At 51.0% G+C, this 19325-nt stretch overlaps 2 protein-coding genes across 10 annotated transcripts in view; one reads left to right on the top strand and one right to left on the bottom strand.

The window, feature by feature from the left end:
• The first annotated feature begins 122 nt into the window (after positions 1–122).
• Positions 123–2912, top strand: TMEM53 (transmembrane protein 53). The gene is made up of 3 exons (XM_072343202.1): positions 123–256; positions 544–656; positions 1689–2912. Exons 1-3 carry the CDS (start codon positions 202–204, stop codon positions 2349–2351), a joined length of 831 nt encoding a protein of 276 aa, XP_072199303.1. The 5' UTR covers positions 123–201; the 3' UTR covers positions 2352–2912.
• A 3272-nt stretch (positions 2913–6184) lies between these two features.
• Positions 6185–19325, bottom strand: part of RNF220 (ring finger protein 220) — a 159918-nt gene continuing 146777 nt past the window's right edge. For all 9 annotated transcript variants that reach the window (XM_072342849.1, XM_072342853.1, XM_072342846.1 and 6 more), the window contains 3 exons: positions 14030–14138; positions 12758–12832; positions 6185–6791 (listed from right to left, as the gene is read on the bottom strand). In XM_072342849.1, coding sequence (XP_072198950.1) covers positions 6720–6791; positions 12758–12832; positions 14030–14138 — 256 coding nt within the window. In that variant the 3' untranslated portion in view covers positions 6185–6719. The remainder of the gene's footprint in view (positions 6792–12757; positions 12833–14029; positions 14139–19325) is intronic.

The raw sequence follows: 19325 nt of genomic DNA, 5'->3' as shown, positions 1-19325 counted from the left end.
GGTTTCTCGCCCGGTAGGCGGGGCTCCCGACCCACGGCGGTTGCTAAGGGCGCGTTGCTACGGAAGTGGGAGGCGGGGAGGGGAGGGGAAGGAGGATGACGCGGGGGAGGTGCCTTTCGTTCCTATTGGCTACGGGCCGCAAGGGGGCGGAGCTTCCGGTGGGGAGAGCGGAAGCGGCGGTTGGATGCGAGGCGGGCAGCGATGGGGGTCGGCGGGTTGGAGGCAACGGTGGAGCTGGCGCCGGGGGCGGCCCGAGGTGCGGGACTGACAGGAGATGGGGGGTGCGGGGGGGGAGGGGGGTGAGCCTGGAGGGTACGTGGGGGGGGTATGGAGCCGGGTTAGAGGGGCTGTAGGGGAGCTTGGGGGCACGGAGGGGGAGCTGGGCCTGTGCTGCTCACCCACACGGCGGCCGTGAGCTGCTGGCGGCGGGCTGGAAGCCGCCCGTTGTGTTCGGTTCAGCTTTGTCACCAGGAGGGCTGCTGTCACCTTCAGGGCCCGGCAGACTCGAGGCTCATTGATTTCCAATGCTATGGTGCGTTCCAGGGGGCGGCGCAGAGAGAAGGCACGCAGACGGGCTGCCCGTGGTCATCCTGCTGGGCTGGGCAGGCTGCCGGGACAGGCATCTGGCCAAGTACAGCGCTCTGTACAGCCAGAAGGTGAGTAGCTCCCATGTGCTGTCATACAGCTCTTGGGATCCCTGTGCTGTGTGCTGCATGTTGGTGGGTTCATCCAACCCCTCCGTGCCTGCCGAGCTCTTGTCCTTGAAAGCTCCTTGTGTTGAGCAGCTGTGTTGCATAACAGCTGCTGATGTCAGCTCTGTGCGTGCAGCTGAGATAAAAATACTTACTCGGAGCGGTTTTCTGTGTTCGTGTGAATCGCTGCAGTGTTGTGGGGCTCTTAAAGTGAGCTACATCAGCTGTGCAAGCTGGCACATACGTGGGGAAAAGCAGTTTGCTTACTGCCTGCTGATGGGCTGCAGTGTAGGATTCACAAGGCCAGGCTGAGGCACGACTGATGTATCCCCAGCTTTTGTTCTTCCAGCTTTTTCATTCTGCACCGATAGTTCATGTAAGTGTTCATTCAGGTTTGTTGTAACCTGTCTGAAACAGGTGCCCCGTGACAGGAACACCTGCTTGTTAACCACCGGAGCTGGGGGTCTGTCGAAATGCTTGTTCTTTAAATTACGGCATTTCAGGAAAGATTTTTGTAGAGCCTTAATGAGGAAGTGGCTGCAACCCTGGCAAAGCGTTATGGAGAGCTTGGTTTGAAGAACTTGATGTCTTCTCGTCTTAGTTCAGCCATAAGGGAGCCTTGGGAGGGAGGGCTGTCTTGGTGCCTTTGCCTTGTGTTTGTCAGTGTGTGATGCCACTGAGTTTAGATGTCAGCAGAGGACAGGAAAGGATCTGGGACATCAGGCAAGGCTGCTGGTGTTGTAGGAAGCTTTTGATAAGTCTTTGTACTATTATGATGAATATAATCCTATTCATGGAGTCATAGAATATTCTGAGTTGGAAGGGACCCACGAGGATCACCAAGTCCAACTCCTTTCATGCTGATGCTTTGCTAATAACACTGAAGAGCCTCTTGGCCCCATGATTTCTGTTAGTTGATGGTACAGCTGCTCGCCTGCCCCATGTAATTTACAGCCCAAACCAAATATGTGTGGGATCTCTTTCTGTTTTGCTTAGGGGTGCACCGTCATCCGCTACACAGCTCCATGGAGGCTGATATTCTTCTCTGAGAGCTTTGGCATCAAATCCCTCCAGACCCCAGCCAGGAGACTCCTGGAGCTGCTCTTTGACTACAGCATTGAGAACAGGCCGGTGCTTTTCCATGTCTTTAGCAATGGTGGTGCCATGCTCTACCGTTACATCATTGAGGCACTTCACACTCAGCAGCCCTTTAAGAACCTCAAAGTCGCAGGCACTGTTTTTGATAGTGCCCCTGGCAGAAGAAACTTGAGAGGAGCCCTTCGTGCCTTGGCCACTGTCCTAGCATCCACAAACGTGCTGCTCAGGTATCTCCTTCTGCTCACTTTCGCTACTACAGTTGTCGTGCTGCGGATCCTGCTGTACCCACTGACTCGCTTCATCCACGAGAGCCACTACGATGCCCTGCTGAAGGCACCCTCCCGGTGGCCTGAGCTTTACCTCTACTCCCAGGCGGACGCCATCATCAACGCTGGTGATGTTAAGCACATGGTTGACGCACGGCGGCAGCTTGGGGTCTCCGTGAAAGCTGTAGACTTCACAGATTCAGCTCACGTCAGCCATCTGCGGGTGTATCCCACCTACTACAGCACCCTCTGTACCACCTTCCTGTCTGACTGTGCCAGGGACTCCCCTCCTTAGTGGTGTCATGGCCTCCCTTATTTGCCTCTGCTTTGCTCAGGTTGTTGTGTGGGAGGTGCCATCCCCTTTGCCTTGTGTCACTGAAGGGAGGAAAGCAGAGACTTTGCGCTTTTTTTTCGCTGTTGGTTACAAGCCTGAAAGCCGCCTTGAGCCAGCCACGTCATGGCCAAAAGGAGACCTGCAGTAACTTAAAGCACTGTAGGTGCTGAGCTCTGAGCCCTGAGGTGTCACGGACCAAAACTGCATGTAGATTGTTGCTTGTTTCTCCTGTCTTGTGGTGTTCTCTGTGTCCGCGTGTCCAATGTGCACGTTGTGTGGCTTTGTGCTGACCCTACGGTGCAGCTCTGCAGTCTTTGTTTCTTTCCCCTCTCTGCTGTGTCTTTCATTTTGCATTGAGCAAACAGAAGCAGCTCTGTGAGATTTCCCTCTTCTCTCGGCGTTGTCTGGCTCCATGAAAGCTCTGAGAGCAGCCAAAGCACTGATTCCCTCGCCGTGGAGCAGACCTCAAATGTTTGTGGTAACTTTTGTTGTTCTTGCACCAAAAAGAAATTAAGTTAACCTTTTTTGGCTGTGCCTCGTGTCTTCTCTGTCTTGTTGTGCCTGGTTCTCAGTACTGTTGGGAGAGTTTATTACTGCGTGTCTTTGAGCAGCCTGGGTCGTGCATCCAACTTTGGTCATATATGGCCTGGAAATGGAGTGAAACGGCACAGCTGTCATCCAAGAGATGCCACAAACAGAAAGGTGGAAGCACGGGGAGAAACGAGGCTGTCTTTTGGAGCTGTGGTCGGTACTGGGTGTTCCCTATATCACTCCCAAGGAGCGAGCCGGCAGCTGGCCGTGCAGCGCGGTGCTTTTCCCCATGCTGTTCCCTTTGGATGGCCGGCTTGCTGCTCGGAGCTGCCCCGGCCGGCGGCGGAGCTCGGTCCGCCAGGGGGCAGCAGCGGCGCTCGGTGCGTGGAGCGGCACCCCGCGGCCCTCGCAGCCCCGCCCTGCCGGTGATGGATGAGCTGCCGATGGGCTATTGATAAGGAATTAACCTCCAGCCCTTCCTGCCGCGGTGGCGGTGGGGCGGGAGCGGAGGACGCGCGTCCCGTCGGGAATCCTCCAGCCCCACCGGGGGGTCCCCACGTGCGGCACCCCGAGGGCCGGCCCTGCCCCGTGCCGCGCTCCGAGCCGTTTGTTTAATTAAGTGTTTTGCCTAATGGGACCGCCTCATTTCCATCACAAAGCGGCGGGCTGTCATTAGGTGGGCTCCCTCATTCATTACCGTTAATTAGATATGGATCCCCCAGAAGGGTGATGGACGAGGCCCCCGCCGCCCGCTACGAGCCATTTGCATTTTCTCAATAACGCCTCCGATCCATCACCGCCCTCCGCTTCCCGAAGAGATTGCAAATACAATATAAATACAATATCAGTGCGGGCGGGGGGCTGGGGGGGGGGAGGGTGTGGAGCGGCACTGCCACCGCTCCATGTGCCGGCTGGGCCGGAGCAGATGGGAGGAGGACCCAACCCCCCCTTACTGCCCCCCCGGCCTCGGGGACCCCGTCCCATGGGACGCAGCCATCGATCCGTCTGCGCGATGTTTGCACACCAGCAACCGCGGCGCCAGCCCCCCCTGCACCCCCAGCTGCTGCGGTAACCCCACACCGTGACCCTAATGCGGCTCTATGGATCTGTTGGGGCCGAGGGCCTCCTGCCCTCATCCTCCCCATAGCAGAGTGCCCGAGGATGCGGCTGCCCGGCGTTCATCACAAGGGGAGCCCCCTGGGATGCACCCCCTGCCCTGCTGGGGGTCCCAGCCGTGATGGGGCAGCGATGTGGAGCTGCAGGTGGCTGCCACCCCGACACCCCCCCACCCCCAAAAGGAGAGGCAGAGAGAGCAGGGCGGAGCGCCCTGAAGATTTATACGTGTTTAATTAATGTCAAATGTAGTTTACAAACGGGAGTGACAAGTACCTCTTTGTATAATATACACCGACACACAATTCATCGACACACCGCAATATCGCTTTGTGCAACTGGGTTCTTTGGGCAGAGAAAGGTAACTCCGGGCTTGCTTTTTATTTATATCCTTTTTCTTTTCTCCCTCCTTTCGAAATGGATTAAAATCATTACAGGAGAGGTGGTGCCCCCCACCCCCTCTCCCCCCTCCCAATCCGCCCCCTTCACCCCTCCCCTTTGAAAACAGGGGATGGCTTTACAATAGAAAACATAAAACCAAAAAGAACCAAAGCAAACAGAAAGGAACCCAAAGGAAGGAACGAGGATGGGTTACAGACGGTTCTACACACAGCTGGTCCGCAACACCCACCAGGACACCTGGCTCCAAGGAAGGGCCAGGAGTGGGGGATCCTGCCCTCCAGCCCACTGCACCCCAACTGGGTCGTGACCCCAGCTGTGCCCTCAGCTCAGTTGTTCTCTATTGGAATCCCCCAACCCCCAGCCCTCGGTGCCCCCAAAAAAGCAGGTCCCCCCCTCACCCTTCCTAGCAGTAAAGGCTGCAAATCCTCCATGGCAAATGCTGCTGAGAGCACAGAAAGCCGGACAACGTGGGTTGGGTGCTGCTTTTACCAAGGCAGCTTACAGAACACAGATGCTGGGGGATGCAGTGGGATCCTTCTGAAAGCTGCACGAGGCATTGAGGAAAACAGCTCTGCAAAACAGCAGCAGGCTCACGGCACGCAGCTGGCAGCGGGTCTCCAAGGACACACCTGCCCCCACAGGACGGTGCCTGCTCCTCCAGCGTCCCCATGGGGTCCCAGATCCCCTTTACCAGCCACAGCCATGATGCTTCATGCCCAGAATCGAGCTTGCCAGCACAGAGCTAACAGGGGTGATGCCTCAGGTATGGGGAGAGCAGCACCCCCAGTGGGGAGCTTGGCCCCCAGCGGGCCCCACGGTGAGAGGGGAGCTGAGGCAGGGATTCACCTTGGGAAATGGATCAGCAGCTGCTTCTTGGGTCCTGAAAATGAAAAGGAACAACAGAAGAGGCCAGATGGCAGCTTTGGTTACGGCTGAGGATGTGGGCGATGGGGACCAACACGAGGGAACGGCGCAGAGGAAGCTGGGGCTGTGTGACCCACGAGCTCAGGCTGGCACAGCCCTGCCCCACGGCACAGGGAGCAGCTCCAGCCAGAAAACGTGACCAGGAAGGGAGGAGAGCAAAGCCGAGCTCAGCCAACCCAACACCCCGGGGGGAGGAATGGGGTACAACAGAGCCTGGGGCAGGGGGAGAGGGCAGAGCTCTATGGGGCCGCCCTGCTGGGCCCCCGTCCTGCCCCCAGTGGGGAGCTGAGAGCCGTGTCCTTCTGGGGATAACGATTCTATTATAAATAGCCCCATTAGCTACAACTAATGACAAAAATCCACCTCCTCTACTCCCCATAAGTTCTGTAAGTTATGGGCGATGCTACAGCCATTACTAAAAGCTGTTAACTTCATATCTGAATGAGGAAATATACACCACAGAACATTAAACCATTTATATTATATATATGTATATATATACTTCTTTTTTTTTCTTCCCAACTAATGACTTTAATGCCAAAACTTTGCCGAACCAAGAAAAATATGGGTTTAATGTTCTCTGCTCAGTTCTTTTTTTTTTTCTTCTTCTTCTTTCAAAAAAATACAACCCAAAGAAAAGAAAAGAAAAGGGCAACTGATTAGTATGTAATGTTTGAGTCTATCCCATTTATACACAACATTGTAAACATATATCATCTATATTACATGTGCTTCATTTCTGCCTGGGTGTGGGGTTTATTTTTCCTCCTTTAAACCTTTCTTTTTTTTTTTTTCTTTCTTTTTTTTTTTCTTTTTTTTTCTTTAAATCACTGGAAACACCACGAAAATAAAATAAACAAATAAACAAATAAAACCAAGAAACATAAACCCAAAACGGAACCAAAGCAAAACAAAACCAACCCGACAAAAGGACACAAGTTACGGGTTATGGAACATGGCTGCCGAGGGTTCCCTTCCCCAGCGTCCCAACGCAGTCCGGAGGGGGGAGGGCTCGGAGCCGTGCTGGGTGGGGGAAACACTGCTGTAAAAAAGGGGCTGCACAACAACGGGGTCGGCTTCACCCGCTGCACAGGGTGGGCTGTCTGCATCTACAACACAGGTGGGAGCCGGGGCTCTCGCTGCTCCCGCGTCCTCGAGTCCGTGGCTGGAGTCTCTGGTTTAGTTTCCTTACGTTTTTAAAACGTCTTTTTTGGGTTTTTTTTAATGTGTGTTTTTTTTTTCCTCTTTTTTTTTTTTTTTCTTTTTTTTTTCCTTTTTCTCTTTTCTCCTCCTCTCCCGCCGTTCCTCTCCCTGTGGATGCGCTGAGCTGAGCCGAGAGCCGCCCTCCCGCTGTGGCCTTCATAAGTAGATGCGCCGAAGGTCTCCGGGGGATGTGATGGTGTTGCACTGGGGACAGAGCTTCTTGGCACCCTGCAAGCAGCAGACGGGACAACAGCATGAGCACCACGGGAACAGCACCAGCCATGTCACCACCCCCGGCCTGGGATGGCATGGGCAGCCTGACTGAGCAGGCAGAACACAGACCAGCAGCACAGCTGTCGGGTGACCAAAGTGGTTCAGGCGAGGCTGCCAACCCTTGTCCTGCTCCCCCCCATGCTGTGCACACAGGGGTGCTGGGCATGGACCTGCTCTGCCCAGGTGAGCTGCAAGCAGTGACCTCCAAGTGGGGCCGGGCAGCCCGAGGCTGACACGAGCAGTATATGATGTGGCCCAGCAGTGGGTGTGCTGCCTGTCACCGAGCCTGACAGCAATGGGGTGTTAACAAGAATCGGGGTCAGCTTTAGATTGGCAGATGTGGCAGCCAGCTGGTAGGAAAAGTGACAGAGAGAGCTGCTGTGAGGCTGCGTCCATCTCCACCAGCAGCGCAAGAAATAGGGCTGCCCTGACTTCCAGGGCCGAGCAGTGCCCCGTGCCTCTGCCTGCTGCACACCATGCTGCTCCATTCTGGGACCTGGAGGAGGACTGGAAGAGCTGCAGGCAGAGGCGTGTGATCCTTGTGCCCAGGTAACCTCCCTGGTGCAGGCTGAAGCAGCTCAACATGGGGCGCTTTGGAAGGAAAGATGCCCTGCCCAGGTCTCTCTTCAGCAGCAAAGCAAGTCCAGGTATGCAATTCACACCCCAGGGAAAGGGAAGATGGGTGGATTTATCCTGCCAGACCCCGGGACCTCAGCCCCTTCTGCACTACATGCTGATGGCTTTGGGGTTCTGCTCTCCCCACTAGAGAGCTGCAGGCAGACCTTCAGAGCCACGTTTTCAACCACCCCCGAAGGCAGGATGCAGCAACACAGTTTGGCTACCCTGCAATACCTGACCTGACCACAGAGCAGTGATGCTCCTTACCTGCACACAGGGAGGGCCCTTCTTAGACACCTGAATCCAAGCGTCTCCCTGGTGCTTAGCATGGAATTCAACAGCTTGAGCAAAAACCCCGACCTTGTACTCGGGAAGGGGGGGAACCTTTTTCTTTCAAACAAAACTATCATCCTCTGCCCACAGCAGCACGTGTGTTAAACTCAGAACCGAGTCCTGATTCTTCCTTTTTTAGACTGAAAGCATTTAACACCCCATTCCTTACATCTGACTTCTGCTGTTGGTGCACAACACTTATTGCCACCAGCGTTTCAGCTCCTCCCTGTCGCAGAAAGGCACACCAACTCGTACACACACACACACACAATGAAAAAGCATGTGCCCCCCCACGGTGCTCACCTGCCAGCTGGGGTTACTAAACTTTTCCCTTGAAATAAAAATGCAGTAATAAGTCCCACCTGTCGGCCATTGCTTTCGGCCTGTTTTTTTTTTGCTTCCCCGGGTCCTTCTGCTCCTTTCATCATCGCCTCGTGGAAAAGCCTTGATGTGTTATAGCTGCGTGCGCTGGACTAAAGGCCACCTCAGCTTTTCCATTATAAACCCCACTTTGGAGGGGTTTATAAAACTCTGCAGCAAGAAGTTTGCTGCGGGGCTGTTACAGAGCAAAGCAAAGGGGCTGGAACGGGGAGGGAGTTGATTTTTTTTCTCCTCCTTTCTTAATTACAATTTGGCAAGTGATTGATCCACAAGACGGGCTTAATCACTTGGGGTAGGGGGTTGAAAAAGGCATTAACGAGAGCTGAGATGTTGAGGAGTCATTAGGGCTCACGCAGTGCCAGGAAGGATTGGAGGATTTTGTCTTAAAAGTTGCTCTTAAAAATAAAGCACAAATAATTGCGTGATGTCTGCTGTAAGTTGGCCAAGGAAACACAAGTCGGAGGGAAGGGCTCAGGCACCTCCCGCCGTCCTGTGGGGCTGTTTCCAAACAGAACATGCCAACAGGCACAGAGAAGAAAGAAGCACACACAACCACCTCGCCTACGCAGTGCCATCATTAAGCCTGTGCTCGAAGCTCCATGCTTTATAGGAAGGAGAAACGGAGCTGACGGGAGCCAAGAGCCAGCTTCTGCCAGGAGGGCAGCTGAGCCTTGGTGTGACATGCCCAGCCTGTGCCCCTCACACAGCCGCAGGTGCAGGGTTAATGCTGTCAGCAGAGCATCCTTTCTCACAGGGCCTCCCCAAAGCTATGGAGCTCGCTGCCATAGGGCGCTGAAGGCCAAAGATGAAATGCATCGTAAGAAACCGGGCAGCCCCACAGCAGGTACGGACACCACAAAGCACGGAGCACAGCACCCTCCACGCAGCTGCTGGCTCAGGAAGGCCCCGTAGGACCGCTCTTTATCTGCACTGTTTCTTAGACAAATACTCCATCCCGCACGGGATGCGCAGTGTTATAGCCTGGAAAAAGCTGAAAGGCTCAGAACGCAGCGGTGTCATCTACCAAAGATATAAATGTGTCAGCTGCAGAGAATACGCAGCTATTGATGGATCCCCTGAAAGCACATTCTGTGATGAAGAAGGCTTTTTAAAAGTCATTTTTTCCTGCTCTTGCAGTTGTCATTTTCAAATAAGCCTGAGATGGGCAAGTTTGAGCCTGGGACCAGCAGATGCAGATGCTGGCTCTTGCTGAGTTTCCCTCTTGGCCTATACAGCCAAATGCACCTGCTCCAATTAGCCTCCCCTTCCAGCCCTGCACATCAGCTCTGAGCTTGGACAACAGCAGCCTGACTCCACTCTTAATTCCATTTATTTCCTAAGGTAGGATACCAGGGTTTGGGACATGACAGAATCCATCCCCCTGGGAACATCACCTCAACCTGAATTACTTTTGACAGGCACACATCAAACTTGCTCTGCCAAACCACCACGGACAGTGGCTCCAAACCTCCCCAGAAAAGCAGTGCAGCAGATCGCCCATCTCTCCTGTCAGAGCGCTCATCCCAGGAGAAGGAAAACACGAGACTCACCCCCGAGTAGCTGCAGGGGGCCTCTCAGTTAATGGGAAAGGATAGAGAAGGGGCAGCCAAGCATCTTCCAGAGGGAGATTCCTCCCACACACGTGGAAGCAGTCCAACAGCCAGCTGAGAGCAAGCACCCACCTCCCACCAGGGATGGCAGCGAGCTCACTCAAGGCTCACGTCCCAGTTTCTGTGCAACCTGATGCTATCTCTAACCCTCTGTCTGCACCCAGCGCTCGGAGTGAAAAACACCACCATGTCAGGTGCCACAGAGAACCAGTCAGCAGGGACCAGCAAGGTCACTGCTGCTCAGTGCACGTGGGACACGTGGCACAGCCCATGCCTATGCACTCTGCACCACAGCCCTGAGGAAGAGAGCAAAGCCCTTCCTCCTGGTGCGGGGTGGAGGAACCAGCTCTGGTGGATGCTTCATTGACAGGACATGGAGCCAGTCTGGCGCACTGAGCTCCAGTACCTGAGCTGGGGAGCCCAGCAGCCACGTGCCTTGGTTACAAACACCTCCCCCTCTCCACCAGTGAGAGAACAGTGACCATCTGGAACTGGACGTCAAGAACTCAGAGTCCAAGAATCATTTTCAGGAAGCCTAAGTGCTCTCCAGACCTACTCCTCACCAGTGCCCTCAGACACCACAGCAACCTGAGGGTACCAGACACACTCAGACCCTTCTAGTACCGCATCCTAGAAAATATCACAACTCCAAACCTCTGAGAATCAATTTCCCGTCCCTCGCTCCATGACAGATGTCAGCATCAGATTTCATCCCATCCTCAACATCTCGCTGAGGTTTACAAGTGCTTCCAGGCACGTGGAGCTTCCATTTCCAAGGCCACGCTCAACCCACCGCTCTCCTCTTTCATGCAAACCCACCCACACTCTGACTCAGTCCCAGAACAGAGGCACACGAAGGATGGTCTGAGCAGCAGGGATGGCTGTTCTGCACAAGGTTGGAACAAGGAAGGCCGGAAGCACCGCACAACCCACCCGGCCCAGCTGCCACCAGCTCCGACAAACTGCTTATTGCACAACAGGAGCAAAGCTTCTCTCCCCCAGCAGAGCCTTTCCATGTGTGCTGCACGCGCAGGCTCCCTCCGATCCCCCTCCTGCCCTGCTGGGGAGCCGGCTTTATTCCCAGGGAAAGGTAACAGCGGCGATTATTACACACACTATCCCACAGCTCCTCGCTTGTTAAAAAAAAAACACAAGAGTCTCTTTTGTGCCCGAAATAAAAGGAGATACCTTAATTAGAACAATGCAGGTTGGTGAGCATTAAACACTGAGCCCAGCTGCTGTATGCCATTAAATTCATAAAAAAGGAGGGGGGAAGGAGGGCAGTCTTAACGAGATTACACACATTGACTTTGATCAAGACACAAAAGCACCAAGGCGTTCCAGGGTTTTTATTGCTGTCTTCGGGCTACATTTTAATGGTTACATTAGAAACATGCGAGCCCAGGCTGGGAGATTTTTTTTTTCTTTGAGACGGGAAAGAGCGCAAGCATGGCTTGTGAAAAGGCCTGCTGTAATAAACCGGGGGCTGCAGGGAGAGGCTGGGGAACACATGAGTAGCCACTTATTAATTGCTTCCCCTATGCAAGTGCCAAGCCCTAATACACTGTCCTGTTGGACCGCTCCCACCCTGCCTGGCTGGCAGAGGAGCCGTGTGTGGACAGCATGGTGCTCCCCCACCGGTACCCAGGCACACCAACCCCTCAGCACCTGGAGCGAGGTTTGCTCGTTGTTATGGCCGTGACCATGAAACAAAGGGACCTGACTGAAGTTGCTGAGCCTACGAACAACCTGAAGTCGGCGTGACAGATTTAAAGCATCACTTAGGGCTGCTGGGAAGAAGAGACAGCGAAGACTCGAGTGAAAAGAAATTAGTGTTTTATCCTCTGCTTGAAGCACTGCAGAAGAACGAGATTAGTCCTCACTTAGCAAAGGTGGCAGGGAGCGCATTCAACCAAACACCTCACAGCTACGTGGCCACATATGTGTCTTTTATAACATGCTGCTAAAATGTTTACAAAAGCTTGTATAATCTAAGTAGTGACGGGGTGTAGCTGAAGAGCTATAAAATACAGCCCAAGGGATAGCCAAGTTATTGAGTTGCTATTAGTACTGAAGCCCACAGGCACTTCACCATCCTGGTAACTTTCCTTGGACGAGACTTTTAAAAGGCAGGATTTAAAGGAGCAAGATCGGCTTAATCGTAATTCCAAGAACACAACATGTTCTATAAAGTAGATTTTGTAATGCCTTACAGGAACAGTTTTGAGGAGTGGCATTCCCTTACATTTGTTGCAGCCCAACGCCTTATCATCTTGCTAACAAGAGAACTAGAAAGCACAACTGACTGAGTGAAATGAAAGCCTGAAAATCGGCTCCACAGGGGAAATGAAAAGCTGATTATAAAGCCCCCAGTTTTAACAAAGGAAAACACTGTATTTAATAACACCTTAAATTTCAACCTGACGTCCTTCAGCACATGTATAAATTACCACTGTGTTGGGTCACCCACTCGGCGTTGAAGGTAATCCCCAATCTTCCTAACAGGATGGTATATGCCTGAAAACTGCACAGAGCTCTTTCCAATAATCCCAAACCCACGGATTCATATTCATTAAAGCTTCTGTCTCTATCGCCTATCCCGAAGGCGATTTGCTTTGCTTCAGGTGAATTATGAAGTTTCCCAGAAGCTACCCATCCCTTGCAATCTCAGTGGATTTGGCCTCCATTCCCACAGCCTTCCCTCTGTATGGATGGCACGCAGGGCTCTGCTGCAAGGCAAGGCCGCCCCCATAGCAGCAGAGGAGCAAGCAGTGAGCAGGATTGTGCTTTGGTAACGATGACTCAAATCAAAGCTAGAGTGGGGTGTTAAGTGGCAAAGGCCTCAAAGCCTGCATGCACAGCACTCAGGTTGTTTAAAATAAAGCAAAAAGCAACTTTTCCCACGGTGATTTAAAGTAAAGTATTCCAAAAGAGAGGGAGAAGGCTGTTAGTCAATAAGAAAATAGCCAAGAGCCTCACCAGAGTCCGCAGCCAGCATTCTTCACAGTGCACATGCCAGCACTGAATGGAAGTCAGGGGCATTGTGTAGGAGTCCTGAAGGAGAAGAAGCAAATAGGTTATTGCCATAGCAGAGATCTGCTTATTCTTCATTCCCAATCCCATTGCAACACCCTTCTTTGCAGGCATGGCGTCAGACTACAGATGATCCATTAGCAAAGCAAAAGAGGTCTGATCTTGGTCTACCACGAGGTGTGAGACAAAGCAAAAAACAAAGCAGAATTAAGAGGATCTCACACGTTAACAAACTTCTGCTGACTTTTCACTTAAGAAGTAAGCAGAGATAGCAATGTTTGTACAGCAGAGGCAGAAAGTCTCTGGCTTCCCAGACCTGCTGGAAGCCCATAATCCACTCAAGTGGAGACCTGGCTCAGCACAGTTATCGCAAGAGCATCTGAAGTTGCTGTGGCCACCTGCCATTATTCCCATCATAAGGGTCACCAGATCATATGAAAAACAGCAACAGGGTAAGATTAACCCTTATCGCAACTCCCTACTCTTCAGCAACGGCTTAACTAGATCCCAATAACACTGCTGCTACTTCAGCAGACGTGTGTGCTCGAGTGCTTTCCATGACTGCTAATAAACCCCTGAAAATCAGCAGTGAACTCTTGTGCCTTTCATAAGACAAGGCAGGGGAACTGCTATCCCTGTACCCACAAATCATGGGCAGGAGACACAGCACCACGCATTGAGCTCAAGTTGCAGAGGGAGCCCTCTACCAAGCAGAATTGACTCCTGCTATCAGCAGAACGAAGACCTAACAAGGAGATGAAAAGCTTTGCAAGCTCAGACCATCAGAGGGAGCTGCTACCTTTCTTTAGGGAGGCTACAGCACCACCACAGAAGAAGCAGGACAACTTTTAAACAGGCAACATTCTTCTCAAATCACAGGGTGGGTCTCAGATCATGCAATGCACTCTCTAATGTATATAAAGAGCACACCGGTATCTGGGAATTCTCTGTGGTGAGCCTGAAAGTCTTCCAAAGTCGGGGTTTTCTTGGCTACAAAAGTCAGCGGAGCAATCTAACAGAGAAATTCCAATTCCTAAAACAACCTGGCGCTTACACTCGAAAGGAAAGAGATTCCTCATGGTGTTCAGGGATGAGGGTGAGTTCTCCCCCCTCAAAAAAGAAAGGAAAAAGGAGAAAGCCTTCTTCCCTCCTTAGCAAAGATAAGGCAAAGACGTCAAGGCATTTCTGATTCATTACCACAAGTGGAGTGCTACTCACCATGCAAATGAGACATTTATAGCGGTCCCCACGGGAAAGCTGCCTTTCTAACTCACGGACACGAGCCTTTAGTGCTTCAAATGTTGTCACTGCAGAGTCTTCTGTAATTCTGCAAAAGATGATGGAGGGTGAGCATCACTGAGCAGGGGGAAAGAGCTCAGGGGGAAAAGGAGCTCACAAGAGGTGGGCGACAGAGGAGAAAGTGAGCAACATTGAAACTTACATTGAAAAAGAGTTCCTGAAAAGCCCAGTGTGAATTCTTGGAGGTCTGCTACTAAGCAGTTCCAACACATCATGACAGCACAACAGGACTAGTGTTGCCAACTGCATAGAAAGCAAGTTTCTGCAAGACGTGAACACTTAAATAATAGATTGTGTTAGGTTTCCCCCCCTCAGTCTCTTTTCCTGTCTCTTCTGAGCGATTCCATGGGGCCAAACACATTGGACTAAGTTCTGGGCTCTCCTCCAAGCTGGTGAGCTAACTTTGTGTGGGCAACAGCAGCTGCTCTTCACCTTAAAGAATGGAAGCCTCTGCTGACCATCAACCTTATGAAACACAAGATCTGCATCACAGAGGATCCACACACTGCTTTCACATTAAACTGTGCTCTGGCTTATTGGTTTCTAATACTGAAAAGGAGAAACCAAAAGCAACAGACACTGTGCCAACAGGGAGGCTATAAAAGCAGCTTTACAGCCACTGCTTTCCCATTTCCTAGGGTCATTTTTGATGGGCAGCATTATCTCTTTTGTCACAGAGGCACTATGCTGAGGGCAGGCAAGAGTATTTTCATGGCTCTGCGAGGCTGGTGAAAAAAGCAACTTGCCAACCTAAAAGCAAGGGCAGGCAGTAATGTTTAGCAAATGAGATGCAGGGAGCATTACAGACAAGGATGTGTCACTCCAGCATGCTGCGAAACCAGATTTCCGCACAGTGCAGATACAGGGATGGGCCCTCCAGGAAAGGTTTGGGTTTGCAGAACATTGCACTGACATTAAGGCTCACACTCTCTTTAATCAGAAGGAGATTCACTGCAAATGAGCTATTAAAAAAGGAGCAGAAATTCGTAAGCTGGAAACAAGGCAAAGAAATCCAGGTCCCACAATAGCCCGGTGGATGGGAAGCACGTGAGGACAGGGACACCGCGCATCCGAGTCTCAGCATCAACAAATATCCTTTGGAGCAAAATGAAAGAGCTTCAATAGGAAACAGAGCTCCCTGCTGTGAAACATCCACTCGCTCCTGCTTGTTGGTATAAATTATTATCATATCCCAGTTTGGGTTCTCACCCTCGAGGGAGAGTTGTCAGTATTTTCAAAGAAAGTGTAGAAAGCTGTTAGTTTTGTCTGAGGGAGGAATAGGATTATTTATTTATAACTTAAAGATTACTGTGGGATGAGAAAATCATTTCCCTTCCAGCCTGGCCTGTCAACAAGCTGATGCTAGATGAAGGCTGCAGCTGAATTTGACTTTCTGGAATCCATTTCTCCTTCCTGCATGCGTGAGGCTACTAGAACTTAACAGGCAGCAAGCAAGGCTGCTGCCCAAAGCAGAGGGCAAGCAGGAACCTCAACCTGTGCTAAATTCCCTACCATCCATGGAACTGTCCTTCCTCCTTCGAAGAGCAGGTGACTCAGTAAGGAGAGGGAAAAGAGAAATCCTTGAGCAGACCCAAGCAAAAGCCAGTTCATCTCCAGACCTAGCCCAGGAACGGTCAAAGGAAGAATTTGCCACTGCAACAACTGGAGGAGATACAAAATGGTTTGTTTATAGAGGCCTAAATGGCTGACCCCTATCAGCCAACTTTGGAAAGTCTGTGAGATAATCGCACCTGTCCAGTAATAAATGAATGAATCAGAAAAGGAGGCTGAATAGAGGTATAAGAAATAATGCTCAGAGGCTGCCTGATACAATGGCCAATCAATAGGAGGGCTGTAGATCAGGGTGCTAGTTAGCTGGAAAATTACCGCACCGCTGCGTGCGTCACGCTGTAGGGATCCTGGACAATCAATGTGGGAGGTATTGATTTAGTTATTATCACTTCATACGCTCCAGACATTGTTAAATATACATTTATTAACAAGACTGGGGTGCATTGGTAAGAGAGGGAGCTTTAGCCACAGCGGTATCACCCAGCACTGATCAAAGCTTGGTTGTGACAGACTTTGAACTCCATGTTCTTGTTGCTAAGTGTGCTCTCAGGACAAATCCCGTGCCCAAAGCACAGCTCCTAGCTTGCAAGAGAGAGCTTTTTGGCCACGAGTGAGTATTTTGCACTTGAGCTTTCAGGAAAGCCTCCCGGAGCAGCAGCAACAAGGGACATGGGGGGCAGGGGTCAACCCAAAGTGAGCGATAATTGCATGGTTGCTTCCGAAAAGCCAGAGGAAATGAGGTCAAGGGAAATAGGGAGAACATTAGTAAATAAAGGAAACTGGAACTACCTCCAGGGATGGAATAAAGACGAGAGTCACTTCCCATGTGTCTGGCTCCCGTGGCGGCCAGCACACTTGGGACACATACCATTCCATTTAGTGACATTTTACCGTCAACCTGCTGCTTGTATCCTAAAGATAAGTATCACTTCAGAGCAACTCTTCCTGCAGCAGCAATCTCAGGAATTCCCTCTTGCATGCACACCTCACGCAAGTTCATCTGGATACAGCAGGGAGCAGCTTGTGCTGTGTTTTTAAGGGCTGAGCAAGGCCAGAGTGAAACAAACTCCACAGATGGAATAAAGCTGTGTACAAACCACCGTGCCAAAGGAGGCTGAAGGAAGGGCAGCAAAGAAGGAATCTGGCCCCAGAGCCCTGCTCCTTGCTTTGCCTTGACCTCATGCTGGATGTCGGAGAACCATGTTAGCAATTTTGTGCCTCAGTGCTCTGATTTGATGTGTTTGGGTAACGTCATTCATCAGCCTCAGGACAGAGCTGCTGAGCACAACGGCTGCAAGGGGCTATGCATCCAGCCCTGGGCTGCTGCTTATGCAACCAGGAAGGTGGGAGCAGAGCAGCATTATCAACTTCTCCTGGGCAGAGGACACCTCAAGAAGGCACGTCCCACTCTTACTGTGAAGCTACACCTACCTCCACAACAAATACGGGAGCCTCAGCATGAACTTTTACACCAGAGCAAAAACATGAAGGAAGGGCTCTTCACAGAAGAAGCCTGGTCCTGCACTTCTCTATGGACTCCCAAAACTTGGCAGTCACAGTCAGGGATGCTGAGTATCACAGAGTAAATCTATGGGACTGGGAAGACAGCACCTTCCAGTCTTTGTGCCCAATACACGTTTTTCTACTGTTCGAAATACGTTCTTCCTCTTGTCAGAGCCAAAAGGAACAAAAAAAAAGAACAAACTTTCTTTGAGCAAATCCTTGCATTTGTTCACATAAAAGGCCAGGAGAAGGGCACAAAAATGCAGTGTAAGAGGGAAAGGACCTATCTATATCTTTGAGCTGTTACTCAGCAAGCACCTGCTGTATCTCCCCTGGGAACAGGTTGCCTCCCCTTTGCAAAAAACTTTAACCCAAACACGGGTTATTTGTCAAACATTAGCATGCATGTGAGCTTTGTTTCTCCAAATTAAATCGAGCAATTCCTACCCGCTGTCCCAGTGGGCAATCACAAGCAATTCCGTTAATTAAATTATCTCTGATTCTGCAGCTCTGGAATCTCTCAATTGACTAAGCCTGCGCTTTATCACCAACAAAATACTGGACCAAAAAGGAAACAAAAAGATACCGATGTCAAAGTAATTGGCTTCAGTTAACCCTTCCCAGATGGATATTAAGGGCTGCTGAAATTCGACTGGAATGGGCCCAAGAGCAAAAGCTCCATAGCACACACCAGCAGCAGCTATTCACCTCTGCTTCCTTTCCATCACACCAAAACAAACAGACAAACAAGAAATACATCACTGCATTGAGAACCCTGCCTGTCTGACCCACGTGAATACCCCATCCTCCCCTTACCCAGGTCTCATTTAAAGCACCCCGCCGTTGAGGAGCCTCCATTAAATATTGCCCTTTGGTTTACTTCTAATGGATACAAGCGTTACTTTCTTCGCAAGCAGTCGCACCGTACACAGCATTCCGTATGTTTTTACAGTTCCACTTGTAAAAAAACAAAGCTCAGCGCTGATCAAACGCACCACCAACAAGGTTTCAAAGGCTACTTCTGACACCTTTGTTTTTCTATGTCTGTAAACACAGAGCAGTGACAAACCTGGGAGTGATGGCTCAGACCTTATTTCCCCTTGTCCGAGGTGGAGAACCTGATCCCAGCAGTGCAGACCAGCCATTGCCCTGCACCAGGGGCAGAGGTCAGGCTGCCACCAGCTTACATATCATTGATAGTAGAAACAGGCTGGTTGATGCTTTGAAGGCAGAGTCAAGCTAAAGTGAGATTCCAGGGGCAAAGAAATTCTCCTGGCCATATCCATCCACGCTTCCAGATGATGGGTATCACAATCACTACTTCACTGCAGAAGAGAAAACCTAATGTGCACAACTCACCTTGTGGGACACAAAATGTTAAGACCTGATAAAAATCACAGAATGGGTTGGAAGGGACCTCAAAGCTCACTCAGTTCCAGTCCCTGCTGTGGGCTGGTCGCCCCCCACCAGATCAGGCTGCCCAGGGCCCCATTCAACCTGACATTGGGCACTGTCAGGGATGGGGCACCCTCAGCTCTCTGGGCAGCTGTGCCAGATGTGTGCAAGTTCTGCTGGGGGACACACACAGCCACAGGGCCAGATTCCTTCCAGCAGCAAACCACCCAACAAAGCTGCTATCAACAGGACCGTGTCAAATCACCCCAAGCCAAGGCCCAAAGTTTAGGCCCACTGTCCATGAGAGTGGCAGCACTAAAAGCAAATCAGCTGGCAAGACATCGACACTTTAGGAGCTGGCTTCCCCTTTATTTAGCTAAAAATCTCATTTATCTGGTTTATTTGTTTTCAGACTAACCTCCTTTAAATAGGCTGACTTATAATCCTGTAAAACATTGTCACGTGTATTGAGGAAATTGGCAAGGATGCTAATTTATTGTCCTCTAGGAAAAAAGAAAAAAAAGAAGCCCTCTTTCCTTGATTAATGTATGTTTTTGTATTGTAAGATATTAAAGAATGTTGCTTCACCTGTAATTATAGAGAATAGTTTATTTTGGCAAAGCGCCCTGGCTTCTGGTTGCCAAGTTATGAATAATGCAATGTTCCCCATTCTAATTTCCGTGTTCTAAGTAGTGAATTTGGAGCGGGGTGCATGCAAGGGCACACACACACACACACACACACA

The sequence above is a fragment of the Excalfactoria chinensis genome, chromosome 8 (assembly GCF_039878825.1).
Source record: "Excalfactoria chinensis isolate bCotChi1 chromosome 8, bCotChi1.hap2, whole genome shotgun sequence".
Classification (NCBI taxonomy): Eukaryota; Metazoa; Chordata; class Aves; order Galliformes; family Phasianidae; genus Excalfactoria; species Excalfactoria chinensis.
Note: the sequence above shows the minus strand (reverse complement) of the source record. Positions and strands in the feature narration are given on the sequence as shown.